At 41.3% G+C, this 20661-nt stretch overlaps 1 protein-coding gene across 1 annotated transcript in view; it reads right to left on the bottom strand.

Moving 5' to 3' along the window:
* Window positions 1–19923, bottom strand: part of igdcc4 (immunoglobulin superfamily, DCC subclass, member 4) — a 56980-nt gene extending 37057 nt beyond the window's left edge. The window contains exons 1-2 of the mRNA XM_020079688.2: window positions 19398–19923; window positions 533–844 (exon numbers count right to left, since the gene is read on the bottom strand). Coding sequence (XP_019935247.2) covers window positions 533–844; window positions 19398–19461 — 376 coding nt within the window. The 5' untranslated portion in view covers window positions 19462–19923. The remainder of the gene's footprint in view (window positions 1–532; window positions 845–19397) is intronic.
* Between the last annotated feature and the right edge of the window lie 738 nt (window positions 19924–20661).

The following is a 20661-nucleotide window of genomic DNA, read 5'->3' as shown; positions in this document are numbered from 1 at the left end:
CTTCTTCTCATTGCTACAAAACAGTTGCATCATTGTAAAGTTTAGAATTTAGGCAGAACAGCTGATAGCAAAGACAACAGCAACCCTTGCAATAGATAAGAAATGTTGCATTCTATGCTGGTAGCCGAGGCTAATGTGAGTTGTTTTCTCCCAGAAGGGGGTGATGTGATAGGAGCTTCTACGCCAGCATTTCCAAACATCTGCATTTCTGCCCGTCCAGACAAATGTTTCTAAATAGAAGGAGTAGTGTGGAAATCATGTGTATTTGTAGCAGAGTCGATGTGTTTTCAAACAAAAACGTAGTAATATGGATGTAGCCTCAGTTAGCTTAGCTAAAGTATAAATGCTATCTAACACATACTATCTTCTAAGCTTGACCCAAATCAAAATTGTAATTTAGTTAAACCTTCTCATCCATGATCGTGGACATTGGAAGCCCCAGTTCACACGTTAACTGCTTGTGTTATAAGAGTGGTAGAAAACAAAGCACCCAAAATAAACCAGTGTGCTCCGGGTGTTGCTGGACACCTACCTGCCAAGAGGACATTCACGGTCCTACTGGTGAGGGCTCCAGCAGCACTGGCACTCACACAGCTGAAGCCCCCCTCCAACCTCTGGGCAGGCTGGCCGTCCTTGGAGGTCGGCAGCAGGAGGAGCGATCCGTTGCCCAGATACTGCAGGTGATCCCCCTCCGGAGGCAGGGTCTGGCCATCCTGGAGCCAGGTGACATTGAAAGGTGTATCGCTGGCCCCCAGATTGCAGTCCAGCAAGAGGGGCAAACCTGGTTCCAACACTACATGGCTGGGCCCAGCCCCACAGCTCAGCTCCACTGAAACAGGCTTTTCTGTGGGAGAGAGGAAGGAAGGTTTGTTAGCTGTGTAGGTTCAGTTAGGTTCATCTTCACTCTAAAACATACCACCCTGTACTTTCACTATCTCTTTGTTTGTCAGTGTAATTTGATTATAAAATGAATGCACCGAGCTTCAATGTGACCCTTTTGTTTTTATACTCAGTAAACACTATCACAGTAAATGTAATGTTGTTTTTTTTATACATAGCTCTGATTATTGTCACTTCCTTGCACCTGTTTCATTTGTCATATTTGGCTTTTTTGCCGACTTATCCGTTTCAGGCTTTGGCAGTTTGTCTTTTTGCAGCAGAAATTCCATAGAGTCAATAGCACTGGCAGCACAGATGGACAGGGGTGGTGCATTCCAGGCGCAGGGTGTTTTGGGGACAGAGAGAGGAGGCCAGAGGAGGAGGAGGAGGAGGAGGAGGTGGAGGAGGAGCTCTGCAAATGAAATGAGTGCAGAAGCATGAAGGGATTTGTGTGTCAGCAGCAGGACATTAAAGTCAGAGGGAGAGGGGAAGTCCTGGGGTGAGTGATTGATGAGCTGGTGTGAGATGAGCAGCAGAGTGCTACATAAACTGTAGTCCAAGGAGACCACAGCAATTTAACCCTGCACATACTTGAAGGTGGCTTACTTTTTTGACCCCTGTCTTTTTAAAAAAATATACATTTAATCAAATGCAAAGATAACTTTTGAAATAAAGATGCATATAACCAAATGGAAATAAATACACCTGTAGTGGTATCGGATTATTAGCCCTTCCACTCAGTGCATCCAGATGTTTTAATACGCTCACAGGTCTCTTCGTCTCCTGTCTTCATCTTCACTGTATCTCACCTACACCCTTTCTGTTTTCGCCCTCTATTTTAACAGTAAATGCTGTTTTGTACAGTGGCCGAGACGTCTCACACAAAAAACTAAAAAGATGAATGCCAAAGCCACATTACAACTGCAAGTGACAACACAACTGCAAATGACAAAAAAAAATTGCAAAAGCTTTTTAAATGCAGGTAAAAAGAAGAAGAAAAAAGAAGATAACGATGATGGTGGAAAACAGATTGAAGTGTTTATAATTTTTATTTGATAATAATTTTTATTCAACTTTTTGTATTTTAAAGGTTCTTCAGGGTCTCTTGGTGAATATGCTCATTAGTGCAACATGCTGCATACATTACAGTTTTATACATGGGTGTTTATAGTGTGAATTGAGGTTAAGTCAAATCAAATGTCTTTTACATGAAGTCATTACATGATTTCACATGTGCCTGTGTAAGTCATCTCATTTAATCTACCCCCTGTACACTTCCTTTGACAAACCGCTTTGTGAATCCAACTTAGGAAACACTATTTTCTCACAGAGACAGACAGACACACACACACACACACACACACACACACACACAGGTTTCTTTCAGTTTCTCTCTCTCTTTCTCTCTCCCCGGCGTTGGATTAATTAAGTTAATGGGACATGGAATTTTTCCCTTGATTAAATGAGGCCTGACCCCCCACCATCACATCCTGATGAAGAGGCCGGGTAATGCTGAGAAAAGCTGCTGCACTTTTCTCTGGGCACACACAAAAACACACACCTGCCACAGAGACAACATTCATATACACACAGACCCCTGCAAACACAGACATGCAATTAAAGGACTATCAAACATGCATACAATCTTGTAGGAGCAGAAACACTTGCGCACAAGCGCACCCCAAAACACACTCTAAGACACATCACCTCCATGGCTCCTCTCTTCCTCTCTCCTTATTTCTACTAATTAGCTTTCATAAAGTCATTAAACCGTTTGCACTCATTTCCCAGCTCCCTGTCAATGGTTTCACTTGGCAAGGCACTCTGTGTTGGATATGGAAACCATTATGTTTCACAGAACTGGATAAAGGTGTGATAAGGTAAAAGCAAAAAATGGGGAAAAACACAGGAAAATGTCCTTTTACCAAGGTTAAGATATCTTAATATAACCTGCATAAAGCTAATGATATAAAACTGCGAACTTAAACATACAGTAGATGTCCAACCCTTTAAAAGAGTTAAGGTAAGCACACAGTATCACATATTTCAAGTTGTGGTCTTTTCATTTGGGAATAAAACCCATGATATTCACACACATTTGCACCAGGAAGCTCAACATGCCCTAGATTTGCGGCCACACACACGTTCAACACAGGCGGACGTGTGCTCACACACACACACACACACACACAAACACCCATTTCACAAAGGCAGGCACATACACAAGCACGCTTTGACTGCTGGTGTCTCATGAGGACACGGTGTGGTGGAGAGGAGGGGATCTGTGAAGTGGCCATTTTGCCATTTAACTGTACAAGTGGGATCCCCTGGAAGGACAGGGTACACACACTCGGGGAGGCAGCAGTGGCTGTGCGGTCTGTAGTGAATGGATTGGGATGGCACTGTGCCAAGAGGCTCATAGCTTTCTCTGAATAGAGAGAGGACAGTGGTTTACAAAAGGTAGAGAGGTTGAAATAGAGATGAACGGACGACAAGAGATGAAATCGAACACATACAAAAAAATCAACTTGCCGATGAAAGACACTCAGTCAGAGTGTTATACATCTCCCAGAAATGTAATAATTTTGACCCTGCACATTATCTGGATTTGTAATAGCTCTCTTATTGTGCTGTAATGAGGACGAAGAAAAAAGCAGTAGTATGATCCCCTTAATTTTATTATAAATCACATGCACCATATTGCTACTGGATATCAGATGGATAAATGGATGAACCGCAGCTTGATTTTCACCCTGTACACACCAATGCAGATGAGCTTCTTGGGGGGTTTCTTGTTGACATGTGAACAAAAGATTTTTACAAACAACTTCCAAAGAGCAGATTTTCTAAATTGAGGTTTCTCCGTATCTGTGTGTCTCGTACAACAGTTTGGGAAATGATGACCACTGCTTTCTTCAAACATGCCAGAAAAGACTACAATGATGGCGGCTACAATGTTGACATTAGAATAAGCTCAATGAACATGCCCACAATGTTTTTCTGTGGAATTTGACGAATGGTTGGTGTAGACTTTATCACCCCCTCCTGGCCTGGCATGCTTTTTTTAATGGTTTGTAGGCGTTTCTTGATCTTTACTGGAAGGAGACATTTGGAGTCATGTGGACTTTTTTTAAAAGAAGAGGAAATAAAAAGAGAATATCTTCAAAAAATATCTGCATCATTGCAGACAAGACCTTGCTATCCTGGGCACAACAAAAAAACACAAAAGAGAAACAGAACTAAAGTGCATAGACAAAGAAAAACTCTCTGTCTAAGAGGAAAAAATCCAGGGCAGGTGGAGAGAGGAGGACGGCAGACATCTCTATACCATCTACACTTAGTTCGCAGCTCCATTTCTGTTAATGGATCACCTATTCACAAAAAAAAAAAAAAACATTTGGGGGAAAATAGGAGAAAGAGGAGGAGCAGGTAGGAGAGTGACCCAGCACAGAAAAAATGTCTTCACCCGGTCCAGCTCACTGTCATCAGAGAATGGACGCCCCATGACCCTGAGGCCACAGCTCAGGTTTCCACAGCCTCTAACGTGAAGCGATACAATAGCTCATGTCTGTCAGGATGTAGAGAAATGCACAAAGAGGCTCTGGTGAAAGGGTCCAAAAATGAGTGCCTCATAAAATTAAATGAACTTTGTTCCTAATAATGTTCCTAGGACAACATACAGTGGTGCTTTTTCTTTTGTTGTATAGTAATGATCATGTTCTGAGGTGCAAAATCCTGTTTTTTAAATTTGGGATGTACTACTGGAATTACGGCAGAAATATATTAAAGGCAAAAGGTTTTACAGACAACGCAGCTCAGATACTATATTTTCAAATGTCGACATGCTAACATACTCACAATGTCCACATGTTGCTCTACAGGTGATAACATCTTAGTTTAGCATTAAAAAATATAATAATATTACATGTCAAGCCAGCTGATAGTGTTGGTGACCAACCACAGCTCAGCCAATGAAATACATACAGACATATAGAGTCAGCTCATATTCTAAAATACTCACATTTAAATATTTCACATCGAAAATATTCATATCTCCAGTGATGAGAGTTGTTGACGTTTGGATCACTTTCAATAAAAGCTTCCAGTTAAATTTGTGCCACCTTCTTCAGAAAAAGTAGATTTCATCTGCATAGATTTCCTATTCATTTGACGAAGGGAACTATTCCTCATTTACAAGGCACAGACAAAGGTTTGAAGTTCCACATCTGAGGAGACCTCAAGATTAAACCAGGATCCTCTTGCCCAAGAGTAGCTTAGACTACCATAGTACTATGGTTGGTTTCCATATAGAGGTATATAAGCTCAGAAAAGTTAACCTCCTTCCAAAAAAGAAATGACATCGCTTTTTTGTTGTGCATGAAAAATATTTACACTCGAGTGTATTAAGACCTTGAAAGTCAGACACTATGCATTCTAACTTTAGTGTGTTAGCATGCAATCATTTATCACTTAACACGATGTACAGCTGAGTCTGACACGGATGCCATGACTCTCATAGGTATTTGGTTACAAATCACAAAAGTACCACATTTTTGCACAAATTAATTTTGAACAGATGTTGCAGCTTAAACTTTCAGTGTGTAGAATTTAGTGGAATCCAGAGGTGAAGTTGAATGTTGCAGCAGAATACTCCTCATCTCACCCTCCCCTTCCCAACATGAAAGAGAACCTGTGGTGAACTTCAGTTGTCATAAAAACTCATAAGGTTTTAGTTTGTCCAGTTTGGACGACAGTAAAAAAACATGGTGGCCCCCGTAGAGAGGACCCCTCTCCATGTAAATATAAAGTTTTTAGATATAAAGAGCCCATTCTGTGGTAAAGAAAACAACAATTCATACAATTTAGATGATTACACACCAGTGAAACCATCACTAGGAGTCAAGGGTAATCCTCCTTTAGAAACATTGAACATCTGTAAAAAAATATCATGACAATCTATCCAATCATTGTTATATTACAGTCTAGACTACAGTGAATTTTCAAACTTCTCAACCTATGCATGCACCACTGTTCTCACCAGCACACCTACCCAGTGACGCTTTCAACAGTATTTTCTTTGGACAAAGTAATCCTTCAATGTTCTGTTTTTAATTGGGATTAGGTAATAATGAGTGAGACAGACATGGTAAACATATGTAAGCTCTGATGTCAATATAACTATAAATTGAATCGTGGTTACACCGAGACAGTAAATGTTGAACTATGACATTTGAATTGTTTTACAGATATTTGTCAGGACCTTTTGTAGCCAGCTTGAAACTGAGAATGGACAAACTAGGACATCTGGTTAGCACAGTTTAGACCAAGGTGGTGCACAGACCACCACCACACTGATATTGTCATCCATAAAAGAACAACTCCAGCAGGACTGAGAACTATGAAGTAATAAAGTATTGCATGAACAAGAGCCAACTATACTAGAAGAGGTCACACATTAAAAAAAGGTGGAGAGTGTGAGGTAAGAAATGGAAAGACAGGAGACAAAAGAAAGAATTATGGCATGAAATAGAGGACTGAGCACTGCAGATAAGATTAGAGCAGCCTTGAGACCCAATTGAAAGAGAGCAGTGAAATGTGATTGCAGGTGCTTTTGTGAAGAGGGACAACTAAGCACTCAAAAGCAGGGATAACCAGATGCCTTGTACATCTGCTAAATTGACACAGCGGCAGTAGATACTTGCACAAGTTCCTGCTGCATGATATTAGCAAAGTCTTGTATTGTGCATAAAGGAAGTGAGTGGAAAAAAGTGGTTGTAGGACATCAAGGAAACCTAAATACAGTGGACAGATGGTGTCAATGATAGTACTGACCAGCGTGCAGCAGAGTGTGTGTCTCTGTGTGTGTGACTGGAGGCCACAAACAGAACCTCAAATCAAGCTCAACAAGTGCTCAGCTGTTGTTACGACAGCGTTACCGTTTGCAAGTTCAATTACCAAACATTGACAAGAGAGTAAAAAGAAGCTTGAGGCCAAAAAACAACCCGGTGTGAATAAATCGATATTCTGAAGCCACAGTTGTGATAATCTGAGAAGAGAGGCAGCTTGCAATAAAAACCCTGCAGGGACATAGAGACTCTTGTGTTTCAGTATTTGATTGGAAATGCCTGAGCAGCAGCAAGAAACTACTGTTTATATTTAGACATTTATCTTGTGTAGCTTGGTCTCTGGCTTTTAAAGAGCTGTCTGAAACGTGCTATACATTTAACCCTATTTATGAACTTTAATTGGATATAACGCCAAATTATAAAAAAACACTGTGTTTACCAGACAAGCAGAGATTCATACAGAGGGCGAAACATTTTACTGACTCCACAGTGAGGCTGTGAATCACTCAACAATCTGAACAGCTGTGGCGCTGGTTGTTAACCGTTCCAGTTGTGTTTTCTCCCATGATAATAGGCTACTGCAGGGTTCCTCTCACACCCTGTCATCCTAACCACAAACTCAGTCACTTTCACTATAGGGAGCTTTTTTTTTCAGACTGAGTTTTTTTTTCTTGCAGGGTTCACACAGTTTACATGGAGGGCAGCAAATTGTTTTCACCCGATCCATTCGTTGGTTTGTATGTTTTTTTGTTTGTAAGATTATACAAAATACAAATAATGACGTTTTTTAGCTCGGGGGAGGATTTTTTTTCAATTTTATTTAACATTGTGGCGTTTTTTCAACATTTTTACCCTTTTCCCACGGAATAATTCATGGATCTTGATGTAAAATATCAGGCACATTAAGAGGTCTGATGTCTATGTGTGTGTGTCAATGTGTGATTGTATTTAAGGGAATTGTTGTGCCTTGGCTGAGTGTCATTCAGAGTATCAATTGGTTGTTTTCCCTTAGTTAGCAATCAATCACCACTCATTGACATGTTCATCTTTTATTTTCATATCTGTCTTAGAAGACTAATATAACTGGCAGAAATTCACATTTGAGAAATGGAATCTATACATTTTTGGCGATTTTGCTTAAGCAATGAAACACTCACAAACTGTGAGGCCTTGCAGTGCCCGTCCTCTTGCAGCCAGAGTAACAAGAAGGGACAGGAAAGAGTACAATGAAAAACGAGGTGTTGTGGTAAGCCAAACATGGCTCCTGTGTCAAACTAGACTTGTGTGAAAGAGAAAGGGAGAGAAAGGGAGCTGAGGATGAGGAGAGAGAGAGGGGGAGCACTAGTGCAGTCTCAGATGCCTCCTGCTCTACGTACACTGCTCATTCATGATCTTCCTCATCCAATCACAGAGCAACGGAGGGACCTAACAGCAGCATGGGGCCTCCACATGGCCGTGTCAAGTGCCAGGCCCACTTTCATGAGTCAACAAAGCGAGCAATAAAAACTAACACGGGAGTAACACGGGAGATCTGAGTCAGAATCTGTGTATACACGCAGCAGCACAATGAACGTACAGGAATGTGTGGCTGGGGGGGACACTGGGGCATGAGACTGGGAAGGTAACGGTTCCTACTCCCAGTGTGCAGGGCAAGGGACACACTGGGAGGGATTCTATGGAAAAATAGACCAGAGTTAAGAGACAACACACAAGCTGAAAAAACCTTGAATCCTTGAATTCTCATAATGCTTGTACTTGAGGTTCAGGGTTGATCATCTCACACGAGGTCAGGATGACAAATTAGTGAAGGTGTAGTGCACTGAGCAAGCAGGCTTCACATATTATGCTCACACTGGGTTCTCAAGAATGACATTATGAAATGTGACATCCTCCAATGCAATGTGACACGGGTTTGCACCGCTATCTTACTGTTCTTATTTGGACATTGTATTGACTTCCATTCACTGTAAACAGCTCCAACCCTAAAGTCTATGAACACATTCTGCATGTGAAGATCCAGAATCTGTAGGCAAGCGACAGATTTGTTGGTGGGAAGCCTCCTGCTTTCTGTCTGAGAGCAGAAGTATTCAGCTATTGTTTTTTTTTTGTTTTTATCTGCATTCATATGTGGATAACTGTTAAAAGAGATTAGCTAAAATGTTGTCTGGGCCTAAAACACCTTTAAGAAGTATCACAAACATTCAACTCACGCGATAAAAGAAAATAGTCAAACTGTAAACAGTGTGTGGCAAACAGAAGATGGAGTCTTGGTCCCGATATCCGTTGTCCATGCCAGGAGCTATAAAATATTGGCCATTATTTCTTGAAGCTAATTCATCATCTAATGATAGCCGATGGGCTCAGAGATTGCCTGATCCTGAACCTGAACCATAATTCCCATCTTACCCCTTACCTCTAGGACCTCAGAAAGGTTCAGCTCATTAGGACCAAGCTTTGGTGCCTATTAAGGTCAACTTGTAGTCATCATTTACACTAGAAAAGGTCCTGAAGACAACAAAAGTAGTATCCACTCATGATCAAACTACATTAGCAGAATAAAATATTAGTTGAACATTTTCAAGAAACAAATTATTTGTGGGTTGACAGTATGATCAATTTAAGATTTAATGTTATGTTTGGTTTACTCATTACACAAAACATTGCTTTACCATTAACTGATCACTCTTTACATACAATTTACATATAAATAATGTTTAAAACTGCCAGCACTCAATGAAGTTAGGGCTATGGACGCAGCTTGTGCTAGGATTCAAATGAGGGAATGATTAGATCTTGGAGTCCGGCTGCTGCTGGATAAGTCCTGGATAATACAGAGTGAACCACCTATGGTGTAACTGTGACCCTGCCCCGAGGAGCTGTTCAAAATCCCATCACGTACAGTTATCAGATCCACTGTGTGGCAAACCTCAGTGACCTAGTAAGCCAACAGGATGAAATCTGTCTGAATTGCATCATTTTCATTTTGTTATATTAGTTTGTGCTCCTAGGATTAAAAAGCTGCTTTACCAAAAAACAAATCAACAATAAGACATGAATAAACACATGAATAAAGGCAGCTCCATTACCAGTAGAAAACACATAATTTACATTGCTGTTTCATACAGCATTTTTTTTCACAAGCTATGCAAGCTAGAGTTTTTATGTGAAAATGGTTGGAAGTCGATCAGATGGCAGAATTATAAAGCTTTTCCTGCATAGAGGAAGGGAATGTAGCAGCCTGTTGCAAAATAAATCAATCTTCATTTTATAAATTAAATTACATGATTTGCCAAGAAGAGTCAAAATGCAACTTTTGTATATCTAAGACCCCCATGTGAAATCCAGAAATCTATTATTATTATATTTATAAACTACAGCTAAAAATCTAGGCATCACATTCGATCCCGGTCTTAACTTCAAAACACATGTTAATCAAATCATTAAATCTTGCTCTTCTACGAAACATTTCTAAAATCAAATCGGTTCTATCCCTCGCTGATTTACAAAAGGTAATACATGTCTTTGTTTTCTCCCACCTGGATTATTGCGACGCCCTGTATACATGCCTTAGCCAAAACCTGGTAACTTGTTTGCAGCTTGTTCAGAACACTGCTGCTCGTATTTTAACAAATACAAACTGTAGGGCTCATTTCACGCCAATTCTTGCATCCCTTCATTGGTTACCAGTTAAATTCAGGATTGATTTTAAGATTCTTTTGATAACTTTTAAAGCCCAACATGGGCTGGCCCCAACCTACATTTCGCAGCTCTTGACTCCTTGTAATCCCAGTCGTAACCTCAGATCGGCCAGCCTGTCCCTGTTGGCTGTCCCTAGGTCGAGGCTGGCCAATCAAGGTGACCGGGCATTTTCTGTCAGGGCCCTGAGGCTCTGGAACTCCCTGCCGGATGAGATAATGCTCGCAAACTCAATAATGATCTTTAAATCACTGCTCAAAACGGATTTTTCACAGGAAAGCATTTCTAACATGCGACCTGTAATTACTTTCACTACAATAATGAGACTTATAGAGTTCACGTATGAGGTTCTTGAGGTCTCTCTCCTCTCCCATGACCCCACCACCCCATCTCTCTCTCTCTCTATTCTACTCCCTCATTGCCACCCACCTCCTCTTTCCCCATTTCTCTCCACTCACCCCAACCGGTCGAGGCAGATGGCCGCCCACAGTGAGTCTGGTTCTGCCAGAGGTTTCTCCCAGTTAAAGAGGGAGTTTTTCCTCTCTACAGTTGCCAAAGGGCTTGCTCATTGTGGGAACTGTTGGGTTTAATACTATATGACAGCTTCTGACTCTGCCACCTATGAAAGTAGGTATTTAGTTAAATTTAGTTTAAAAATAAATAAAATGCCAAATAAATAGAATAGAATTCTAGCCATGTATTTCATTATTTTTCTTGTGAAGCACTTTGTTTAGATAAGTGCTATACAATTACAGGTATTATTACTATTATTATTATTATTTCCTTTCCCACAGATCTGACCCAGGCAAGTCATGAATACATACAGGTACTGAAATGAAACACTCATTAGCTCTTGAGGTCTCAGATATTCAGATATTTTGAAGCAGTCACACTATTTACAAATGACAAAATAGATTTAACACAATTCTCGAACATCCCATGAGAGTAAATCATTTGATTTCACTAAAGACAAAATGGAGCGTGAGACTTCTATTGTATTCACACAAACACCCCTGTGCTTAAGATTGCCTCCATGGCAGCATGAAAAGGCGCACACAGGGCACCATAAAAAATCAACATATTCACTGCACAAATATACCCAGCTGAAACTCAGACCAAGGCATCTTTAAATAATATGCATCCTAATTTAGAATGGACTCTCTGGGGAGAAGATCAAGATACACTCACAAATCACAGCTGACGCACCAACACTTACACACAGGCAAGCACACAGGGTGTATGTACCTCTGCACACACACAAACAGAAATGCATGCAGATAATTAATTTAGGACTAATATGTAATAAGCTAGTCTCCACAGGCACTGCTGTCCAACAAGCACTGGTCTTAAGTCTCAAGAGATGAGAGGATGTATGTTTGCAGAATTACTAAACGAGGAAGTGGGATAAGAGAAGTTTGATCCCAGAGAAAGTTCAAATGATGCTAAAAACTAGAGCATAGTGATTAAAACCACTCTTTACATTAGTACGTTATTTAAAAGTCAAATTGCATGAGGTCATTAAGGTGGTGTGTTCAGCACAAGACATTGAAGAATAGAAGCTGACAGTGACTGGCTGGACACCAATATTATGACTATTTACCTTATTTAGTCATTGCGTCCATTGCAATGACTGGCATTGTTACTATTCCAGTTTTAAAACCCGACCTGAAATAGTTTAATGTACAATGTTAACATATACCATTTTGGGTGTTTCCTTGGTAATTTTGCAAGAGCTACAACTCCATTCTGTTAACACTCAGATCGTCATCAAACTGTAACAATCATTTGTCGATGTTGCAAACTGTTGTGAGAACTCCAATAGGACATTATAATGCGATTAAGATGTATACACGGATACATAACGCAAACAAGGTCAGAATACTCCAGGTCTTAATTTGGTCACAATGTTATTCATTTCAATTTTATCTGAATATCACTAAATCATAAAATGCATCATATCAAAATGTATATTCGGGTTGAGGTCAGGCAGTGTCTTTTGGCTTAGGGTTAACAGAATAATAGTGTAGTCTGTGAGATGAAAACAGGCACCAGATCATTTATTTATATCAGGGCTGCATCAGGTATTAGATACATACAGTCAGTGTACATCCCCCTACAAATCCAGTGTTTAATATTCTGTAGCTGCTACTATATGGGAGGCTGCACAGCTGGCCCTGTGCTGTAGTCACAACAACCTGGAGCTAAACTCCAGTCTGAACATTCAAAATGACAGTACAGTTCAGGAGGAGACATACACAACGCTAATCAGGTGAACTAAAGGTGGAAGTAACCATTTGACTCACTCATTAAAAAGGGGATATTTTTGTCTGCAGTGTCTGAGGGAGTTTAACCTGCAACAAAAGCTCCATTCGTTAGTCTTTATGGTTGTAAGTACACCCACAGCTCTTTGTTCAAATGCTAGTTATAGAAAGTATACACATTTATGAGGGTGACCTCTAAAAGTACCACTACCACTAGACCAATGGTAAACTAAAAATAATCAGACCGAAGCAGTCAGCTGAGAGATAACCAGCAGGAACTGCAACGAAGCGATACAGTAAACTTGAAAGTTAATTCAGTTTACCGACTCATAATAACATGAGCTGTCTGTTCACTAATATGATTGATATAAACTTAAGATCTTGGAGACCATGTAGATGTAAAGTTAATGCATAACCGAGGAACAGAATACATCATCTACAAAGCCAAATGAGTTTTAATCAGATTATTTGACTGACTAACCATAGAATATTGAACTTATATTCAAATAGTTGCATGGAAAGAAAACTCCAAAAGCCCATGCTGCTTTGTTTCTGCTGCAAGTGTTACACAACGTAAGAAGTAAATTATATGTCAAACTTTTCAGCTTGTTCCTGAGCACAGCCACTTTCAAGCTGCAATGATGATGTGTGTGATATTCAGGTTTGTATTGGTATATTCTTGGTACTATCCAACAATCAATTATTTATTAAGCACATTTCAGAGTTTGGCCTGCTTCACTCCACATTGCCCTAGTGTTTTGACAGGCCTGTAGCTTGAAGGCAACATAGTGTAAGAAAACACAGAAGCAGAAGATTAATGAAAAATAAAACCCATTCCTTTTACGTTTCCAAGTCAGCCGTGAAACGTTTGTTCCACATCTGGTGAGTTATAGTGCAGGTAGGAGTGTAATGCTTCATGAGTGTCGTTCCACAACAAACCACCTTCTTCAGACCTTTTTGCCTTTTAACGTGCCAACTTCACTGTTATTAAATATCTTCATTTGAGACAGTTCTGAGTCAAAAATGTGACCCCTTGTGCAACTTTACATCTCCATGATATTTAAGTTGGAGGATGGACTTTGCCCCACAGCACCCTGTAGCAGTGTGTGGAACAAATAGTTGACTCAAAAACCCTCCCTCCCACCACCATGCCTAACGTTGCACAGGGTCACTTCAACAGCAGGATTCCTACAGGCTCATTTTCCTCGGGTGTTCCATGGAAATATTAACTGTATGAAACAGGCTGCTGAGATGACACTGTCTGACCTGAGAACACGAGAGGAATAACAGTGTATCTCTCCCAAAACACAAACGTGGAGTTGTACAGACATTTATCTGATTTATAGTAATAAAAAAAGGAATTTAATCTGTCCCAGTACTGATCACACAGAGGTAGTCTGTGAGGGTTTCAAAGCAAGCTAAAAATAAGACTTCAGCAGCGTGGTGTTGTTGACAGGCAGGTTCAAACTCTTCACAGGCTCGTCAAGAGCATGTGAGCAGACACTGCTCATTTAGATATGAGAATATTACCTGTCTGTACAATGCTACATTACAAGTTGATAATGAACATAATCTAATTATAGACACATTAATTAGTCCTGAGTGTAGAAGCTGAGAAGAGATGCACAGGTTTTTATATCCAAACTCACGTGCAGTGGTTCATAACTTTTCAATCTGAAGGGTCTTCAGTTGTCATTAGTCATTAAAGTCACAGTCCATTCACATTCTTCGCTTGTACTTGAATTTCACAGCATGAAAACATTTTAAAAATCAACCGTTATCGTTCAAATGAAATATCATTAAATCCACTGCAAGAACAAAATGCCACTGGGACTTAAAAAACAATGTCATTGAAGCTTATTAAAGGATTATTCACTCTACTATTATATTACCATTCATTACAGTAACACATGAAAGCAATAAAATCTGATTTCTGTTGAACAGGTTAAAGAGTAGATCTGTTTACCATTGCATATGTTTTTAAGCCAGCCCATCTTTTGCTGCACACAACATACTGGGATATCTATCCATCAGTGTGATAAGTTGGCAGACGACACTGGCAGCGATGAACCAATAGAATTATCAGAGCATTATCACCTGAATCTGCAGCTCCCCTTGGCTTTATGGAGCTTTACAGTAGGTTTTGGCTTATATGCTGGTTGCCAAGGCTAATGTCTGTTGTTTTCCTCTGAAAGGGGAAACCTGATGAATCAGTGAAGGTTGTGTCGTGACCAAAAAGGCTGGCAGATTCACCACATGGCATAAAATAGTGAATGATGGCTTTGCTGCATAACTGCTGGATTTGTGAATAAGGACCGATTTGTTGAGTGTGGTTGTTTTTGTCCTTGCTGCTACAGAAAAAGTGACACAAGACAAAAAATTAGAATGTCCCTCAATAGAACGCATTCTTTCACCTAGGCCCAAAAGATGCCTGATTTTCTGTCATCAAGATACATGAATATTCTCTGGGAAAATGACAAAAATGTTGGAAACGCCCCTGTCTCACCATGTTACAGACAGTTCCTAGATCCAACCCCTGAACTGGATCCACACCAAATTGAATGGGTTCTTCCCTGACCCATACCACAAACCCCTTGTTTTTGTGTAATCTTGATTCAGCAAACAGACAGACGGGTGAAAAGACAACTTCCTTGGCAGTGGTAATAATTACAACTGTTAATGCAAACATTATCATCACAGAGAATCAAGAATAATGCTGGAAATTTGGGTAATGGACTCATTATTCTCATATTCTCGCCTCCACTTCATCAAGCAACTGTTCTGTTTACAATATTCATGATAATCACATTAATTAGCTCATAAATTCTTGCAGGACTAATGATGTTTTTCTTTTTATTGTCCCCATTGATAACTGTGAGAGAGACACTCACACTCACTCATTTGCCAGAGATGTGTTAAGTGAAGCTGACATATTTTCATTTGATCTTTAGAACGGACAAGACAAGCTCTTTGTTTGTGGATGTAGCGATGGCCCTTGCCCTCGCACTCGCCCCACCAGCACCCGTCCAATTCATCCCTGTCCCAGAATCACCCCCAGCCCCCACTCACTACCAGCTCAGTTCCCACCACCAGCAACACCCACAACATTCATGCTCCAGTTTCAAAACCTGACAAAACACACACACACACACACACACACACACACACACACACACACATAGAGCGAGAGAAGAGAGACAGCAGACACCACGTCGCCCTCAATGACTGTGTTGTTCCCTGGTTTTGATGAATAATAATAACCAATGCAGAGTAATTATTTGTTAATAATACATACTAATCTGTTCATTTGATCACAAACCATGATGCGGCTGTCAGCAGAGCTCATGAATACAAATTTGTTTTTTTCCCTCTGAAGCAAAACACTTTGATGGCAACTCTGAATTATTACAATATATTGTAATCTGATTTGTTTACATTATTTTAAATCATTTTTTGCGATAGAAACGCGACATCTCATGAATGCCAAAGCGTTTAGTTTGCCGAACAAACTGTCACCAATGTTTTGTTACCAACTTTTCAGTGACAAATCACGCAGTGCAAATAAATCAATTTCCTCTTCGCCCTTATCGCCGGCAACCTCCATCACAATCACCATTTACCTGCCAGTGATTTCATCATCTGGATGTGATCGCCCCCAGTGTGGCACTCACTCTCATGTCAGGATGATCTCAAGGGGAGTGATTCCTTATTCGGTCTCTGCTGCAGTCTGCGAGCCATGGTAATCTCACTCTATATAAATTGTATCCGCTGACCTTCTAATACCATACAGATGGAAATCAAGGGGGCTTTACGTCTAGTTTCCTTTTTTAGGCCTTTATTTGCATAATTGAACAATGAATAAGGGGAAATGGGTAAAAGGATGGCACTTTATATGTCTGTGGGAGGTGGCGTCTACCTGCATGTACTTTCTCAGAGAATATATCAGACTCTTCTGATATATATCCATTCTGACACACTTGACTTTTCAACAACACCACACCAGCCCCTGTGCACAATATTGCTTCATTTCTCATCACTGTGGGTTGAGACCACTGCAGAGCATGACATCCCGGGGCTGAGGCAGCAGCATTTCAATGGTGCGAGTGAACCCCATGCAGACACAAGAGGAGGGTAAAATTATGAATGAAAAACTTTGAATGATGCAACAAAATATTCAATAAATACAACTACTCAACAGCATTTAAATAAATATATGACACAGATGTTTTTTAGCCTCCACAATAATGTAGAGCTGCAACCAGTTATTATTATTATTATTATTATTATTACCACAAAGGATGTTATTTCATCTCCCACTGTTTGTTTGTAAAGCTGCTTTCAGACATACACTGAACTCCTAATAATCTGCTGACATTCTCTGCAAGGGCTGGGCGTGAGACCTCAAATGTCCAAGCGAGATGCTCCGGACTTTCTGAGGAGTTTCCCCCCCAATAAAAACTCAACAGAAGTCTGAATGGGTCCAAATGAGAACACAGCGGGAGATCCACCCCAGGATTCACCAGTGTTGGTGTGTTGAATACATTTCTAACAACAGATGCAAAAATGAAAAATAACTAAAGGAAAACAAATATGTCAGGATGGAAAAACGGTGACACACATGTAGAAGACACCAACAAAGATGTCAAGAGAGTTTTGGGTGATAAGGGGCTGACAGCCGTGTCGATGTGCTGTAAACCAAGACATGCAAGCCTCTGCTGCAACACCCCTCACCTGAAACCTCCTGAGATATCTGTGTTGATGTCAACGCGTCTGAGCTGAGAATCTACTGCTGTTTTTCACATGACAAAGGCAAACTCCAGAGACTCCGGACCCAATCCTGCTGACATTCTGCAGAGTTCATGTCTTAAAACGGCTGTAGTTAGAAGGATTACTACTCAACCAATTCCCATGAAATAGGAATTTGTGGAGGGGTGAGGCGTGACCAAGGCAAGAACCCATTACATTTTGATGCGGCTATGGATAACTGGGCAGATCCAGGACTTTTTTTCACTTTCTTAAACAATGGAAGTTTGTCTTGAACATTTTCATAGATTTAATTGATTAATGGCAACTGATGAAAAACTGACTGATATTTGATATATGTGTGTTCAATTTGGTGCAGATTCACATAAAAATCTGGATCTAGTGAATGTATATGTGGTTTCATAAGCAGACTGTTCGACCTTAGCAGAGATATGCACTCATGTGGGATCCTCAGATTCCTTGTTTCATGTCAACATGAGCATAAAACCCTAAAGATCATAGTAGTGATTACAGAGCAGCAAATTCAAGAAGCTGTGAACAGATATTCTTTGCCTGAAACATCCCCATGCACACAATGAATCAACTATCAAAATAACTGCCGATACACTTCTTTCTTTACAAACTGTAAACCAAACAGCAAAGATTTAAAGATCTGTCTTGAGCAGTAATCTCATCGATCCAAATGTTTGAGTAGCCCGAGTATGAACTCCAGCTCTTGGAGCGCTCAAACCAAAGAAGATAAATCATAAAGTTTTATTGTTTGCTCCCTCTCTCTTTCTCTCAACACAAACACCTGTCATTGTGCTATTGCTTAGTAATGCTTAAACTTTAACTGCTGCCACTCAGTTAAAACTTGACAGCAGAGCACTCCGATATGAGAGTTGAGCTCAGTTTGCACAGTGCGATGACTGCTGGTTACATTTCACCTGTTTCACTCTCCACAGCTCTTTGCTAATGTAACGTGGGCAACATGCTGCAGGTAATTGGTCTGATTTGCTTGACATCACTTCTGTTATTTCTGATCTGCCTCTTCACCTGTAGCTTGGTTCAGTGATTTCTCCCTGCCGTGCACAAATGTGGTGTCATCGCAGAGGACAAACAGTGAGCAAGCATGTTAGTTTAATGACGTTTTCAGAAATGGAGAGCATTGGGAGACATTTCTTAATATCGCATCTTCTTTAAATTGTTGAACTGTGCAGACTCCACTGATTTTGTGCATGAGTCTTTGTCATGTAAATCCTCTGGCTATAGTCTTTCACCCACTCTCATGTGTGGGCAGACTTTCCTCCCTCCCCTCAGCTTCAGTGCATCATCTCCTGGAACTTTGTGATTTGTTTACTATTAAAACATTTCTTTGGTTTCACACATTCTTGACTTTCTGAGCCAGTGGCTAAAACCACAAGTCCCAAGTCAGAGGATTCAGAAGGTTATCACACTAAGAAGAAGAGTTCTGATTTTATTTGTGGGCAAAGCAACACTTTAAGGACTGTTTCTTCCAGGAGGCTCCACACAAACATTACATCCTATAATGAGCCCTGTTCCTGCTGTTTGATCCCACACTTCCCCCTGGCCCGGTGCAAACCCCTCTGGCCGCCCTGTGGCAACATTCAGGGGCTGCTCCCTGGGCAATGTGCTGCAACTTGATATAAAGGCTCTCGGCGCGTCCTGGGAGAGAGAGAGAGGCAGACACCCATGAAGTGACAGCACGCCACTATAGCTCATAAGCACCGGAGAGGCCACATGAGGTGAGCACGGTATTATTACACGGAGATGAGGGGTGGGAGATATCGGACCGTGCAAGGTGCAAATCCACCCTGTCTAGCCCCTCTCCTCTCCTGCCCACTTAGTTGTGAGTAACTGCACTTTAGTGGCCCGCTGCCTTACACATGCACTCCACCGTGAAAGAACAAAAAGAAAACCCAACACATGATTGAAAGTGTGCGCTTTTTACCTTGTGTGGATGGACCAGAAAGCAGCGAAAGAAGACAGAGCAGCCAAATAGTCTCCACCGCCATGTACAGCCTTTGATTTCCACCAGCGGAGCAGCAGCGTGCGTCTATACAACGAGCGGCTATACCGTTATAGCGACGTGCATATGTAGGAATTCGCTATTGTGTCCTCCGGTGGTGCGTAAAAGAGAAAAAGAGTCGAATGTGGCGCTCTCTCTGCTCCACGCGCTCCTCCGGCTCCTCTCCCCACAACACGGCTGCGTTAGTCAGGGGCAGAGCCGTCGTGTCTCTCGGCGCTCCAACGCCATGTTGCGAACGAATGTTAGGAGTGTGTGTGTGTGTGTGTGTGTGTTGGCTGCTGGTCCACACACTCACATGCATGCATGGACGCGCGCACGCGCCTGAACGCACGCTCGCCAGACACTGGCTGGCTGGCTGCTCGTCGCTGGAGTCCTGAAAAGCTGCTGGTGATCCTAACACACACCCCTCCTGCTTTTTGTTCGGCTCCATGCCTTCCACCAACAACTGAGGAGGGGATCGATGCAAAGACCTGCTCAAACACTTCATATCAAATTTGTGGAAATATACATTTTACCCCAGGCGCCCTCTCTCTCTCTTTCTCTCTCTATCGCTCTCTCGGTTTGTGTGTGTGTGTGTGTGTCTGGGACGATGGATTGCTTATAGCGTAATGTGCTTCATTCTGTGCAAGAGCAAAAAAAAAAAACAAGTGTGGTGAATTGTCTCTATCCGTAATGACTGCTAATATGTTGCCCTGAATGAACCCTGCAGTGCTGGAGACTGCGAGCATCACACACACACATGCACATGTTTCATTCAGAACCTTGTCTTCACATCATGCTAAAACTATTTCATTCATATTTTTGTCAATGTACCCGTTGTGTGTGTGTCTGTGTTATTTCCTCTGTGTGAGTGAGCCTGCACCTTTGTTTGTGCACACACATGCATGCATGGCTGCATGGATGCGCGTGTGTGATTAAGCAGTTCTGGGTAAGAAAAGCAACAAAAAAAAAGCAGGAGAGGCACATGTTCTCCATGAGCAAGAACAAGCAGGAGGAGGAGGAGGAGGGGGTGTGTGTGTGTGTGGGGGGGGGGGGGGGGGGGGGCTTCCCAATCAATCAACCAGCTTGCCTCCTGCACCAAGTGCTCAGGGACCCACTGACTTTTGCATGAAACCACATAGTATAGGAGGCAGCTGCAGCCCAGCCTCCCCAGACTAGACAAAGACTTGTGCAGCATCACTGATAC

Source organism: Paralichthys olivaceus, chromosome 1, assembly GCF_024713975.1.
Source record: "Paralichthys olivaceus isolate ysfri-2021 chromosome 1, ASM2471397v2, whole genome shotgun sequence".
Taxonomy (NCBI): Eukaryota; Metazoa; Chordata; class Actinopteri; order Pleuronectiformes; family Paralichthyidae; genus Paralichthys; species Paralichthys olivaceus.
This window is presented reverse-complemented; position numbering and strand designations above follow the sequence as displayed.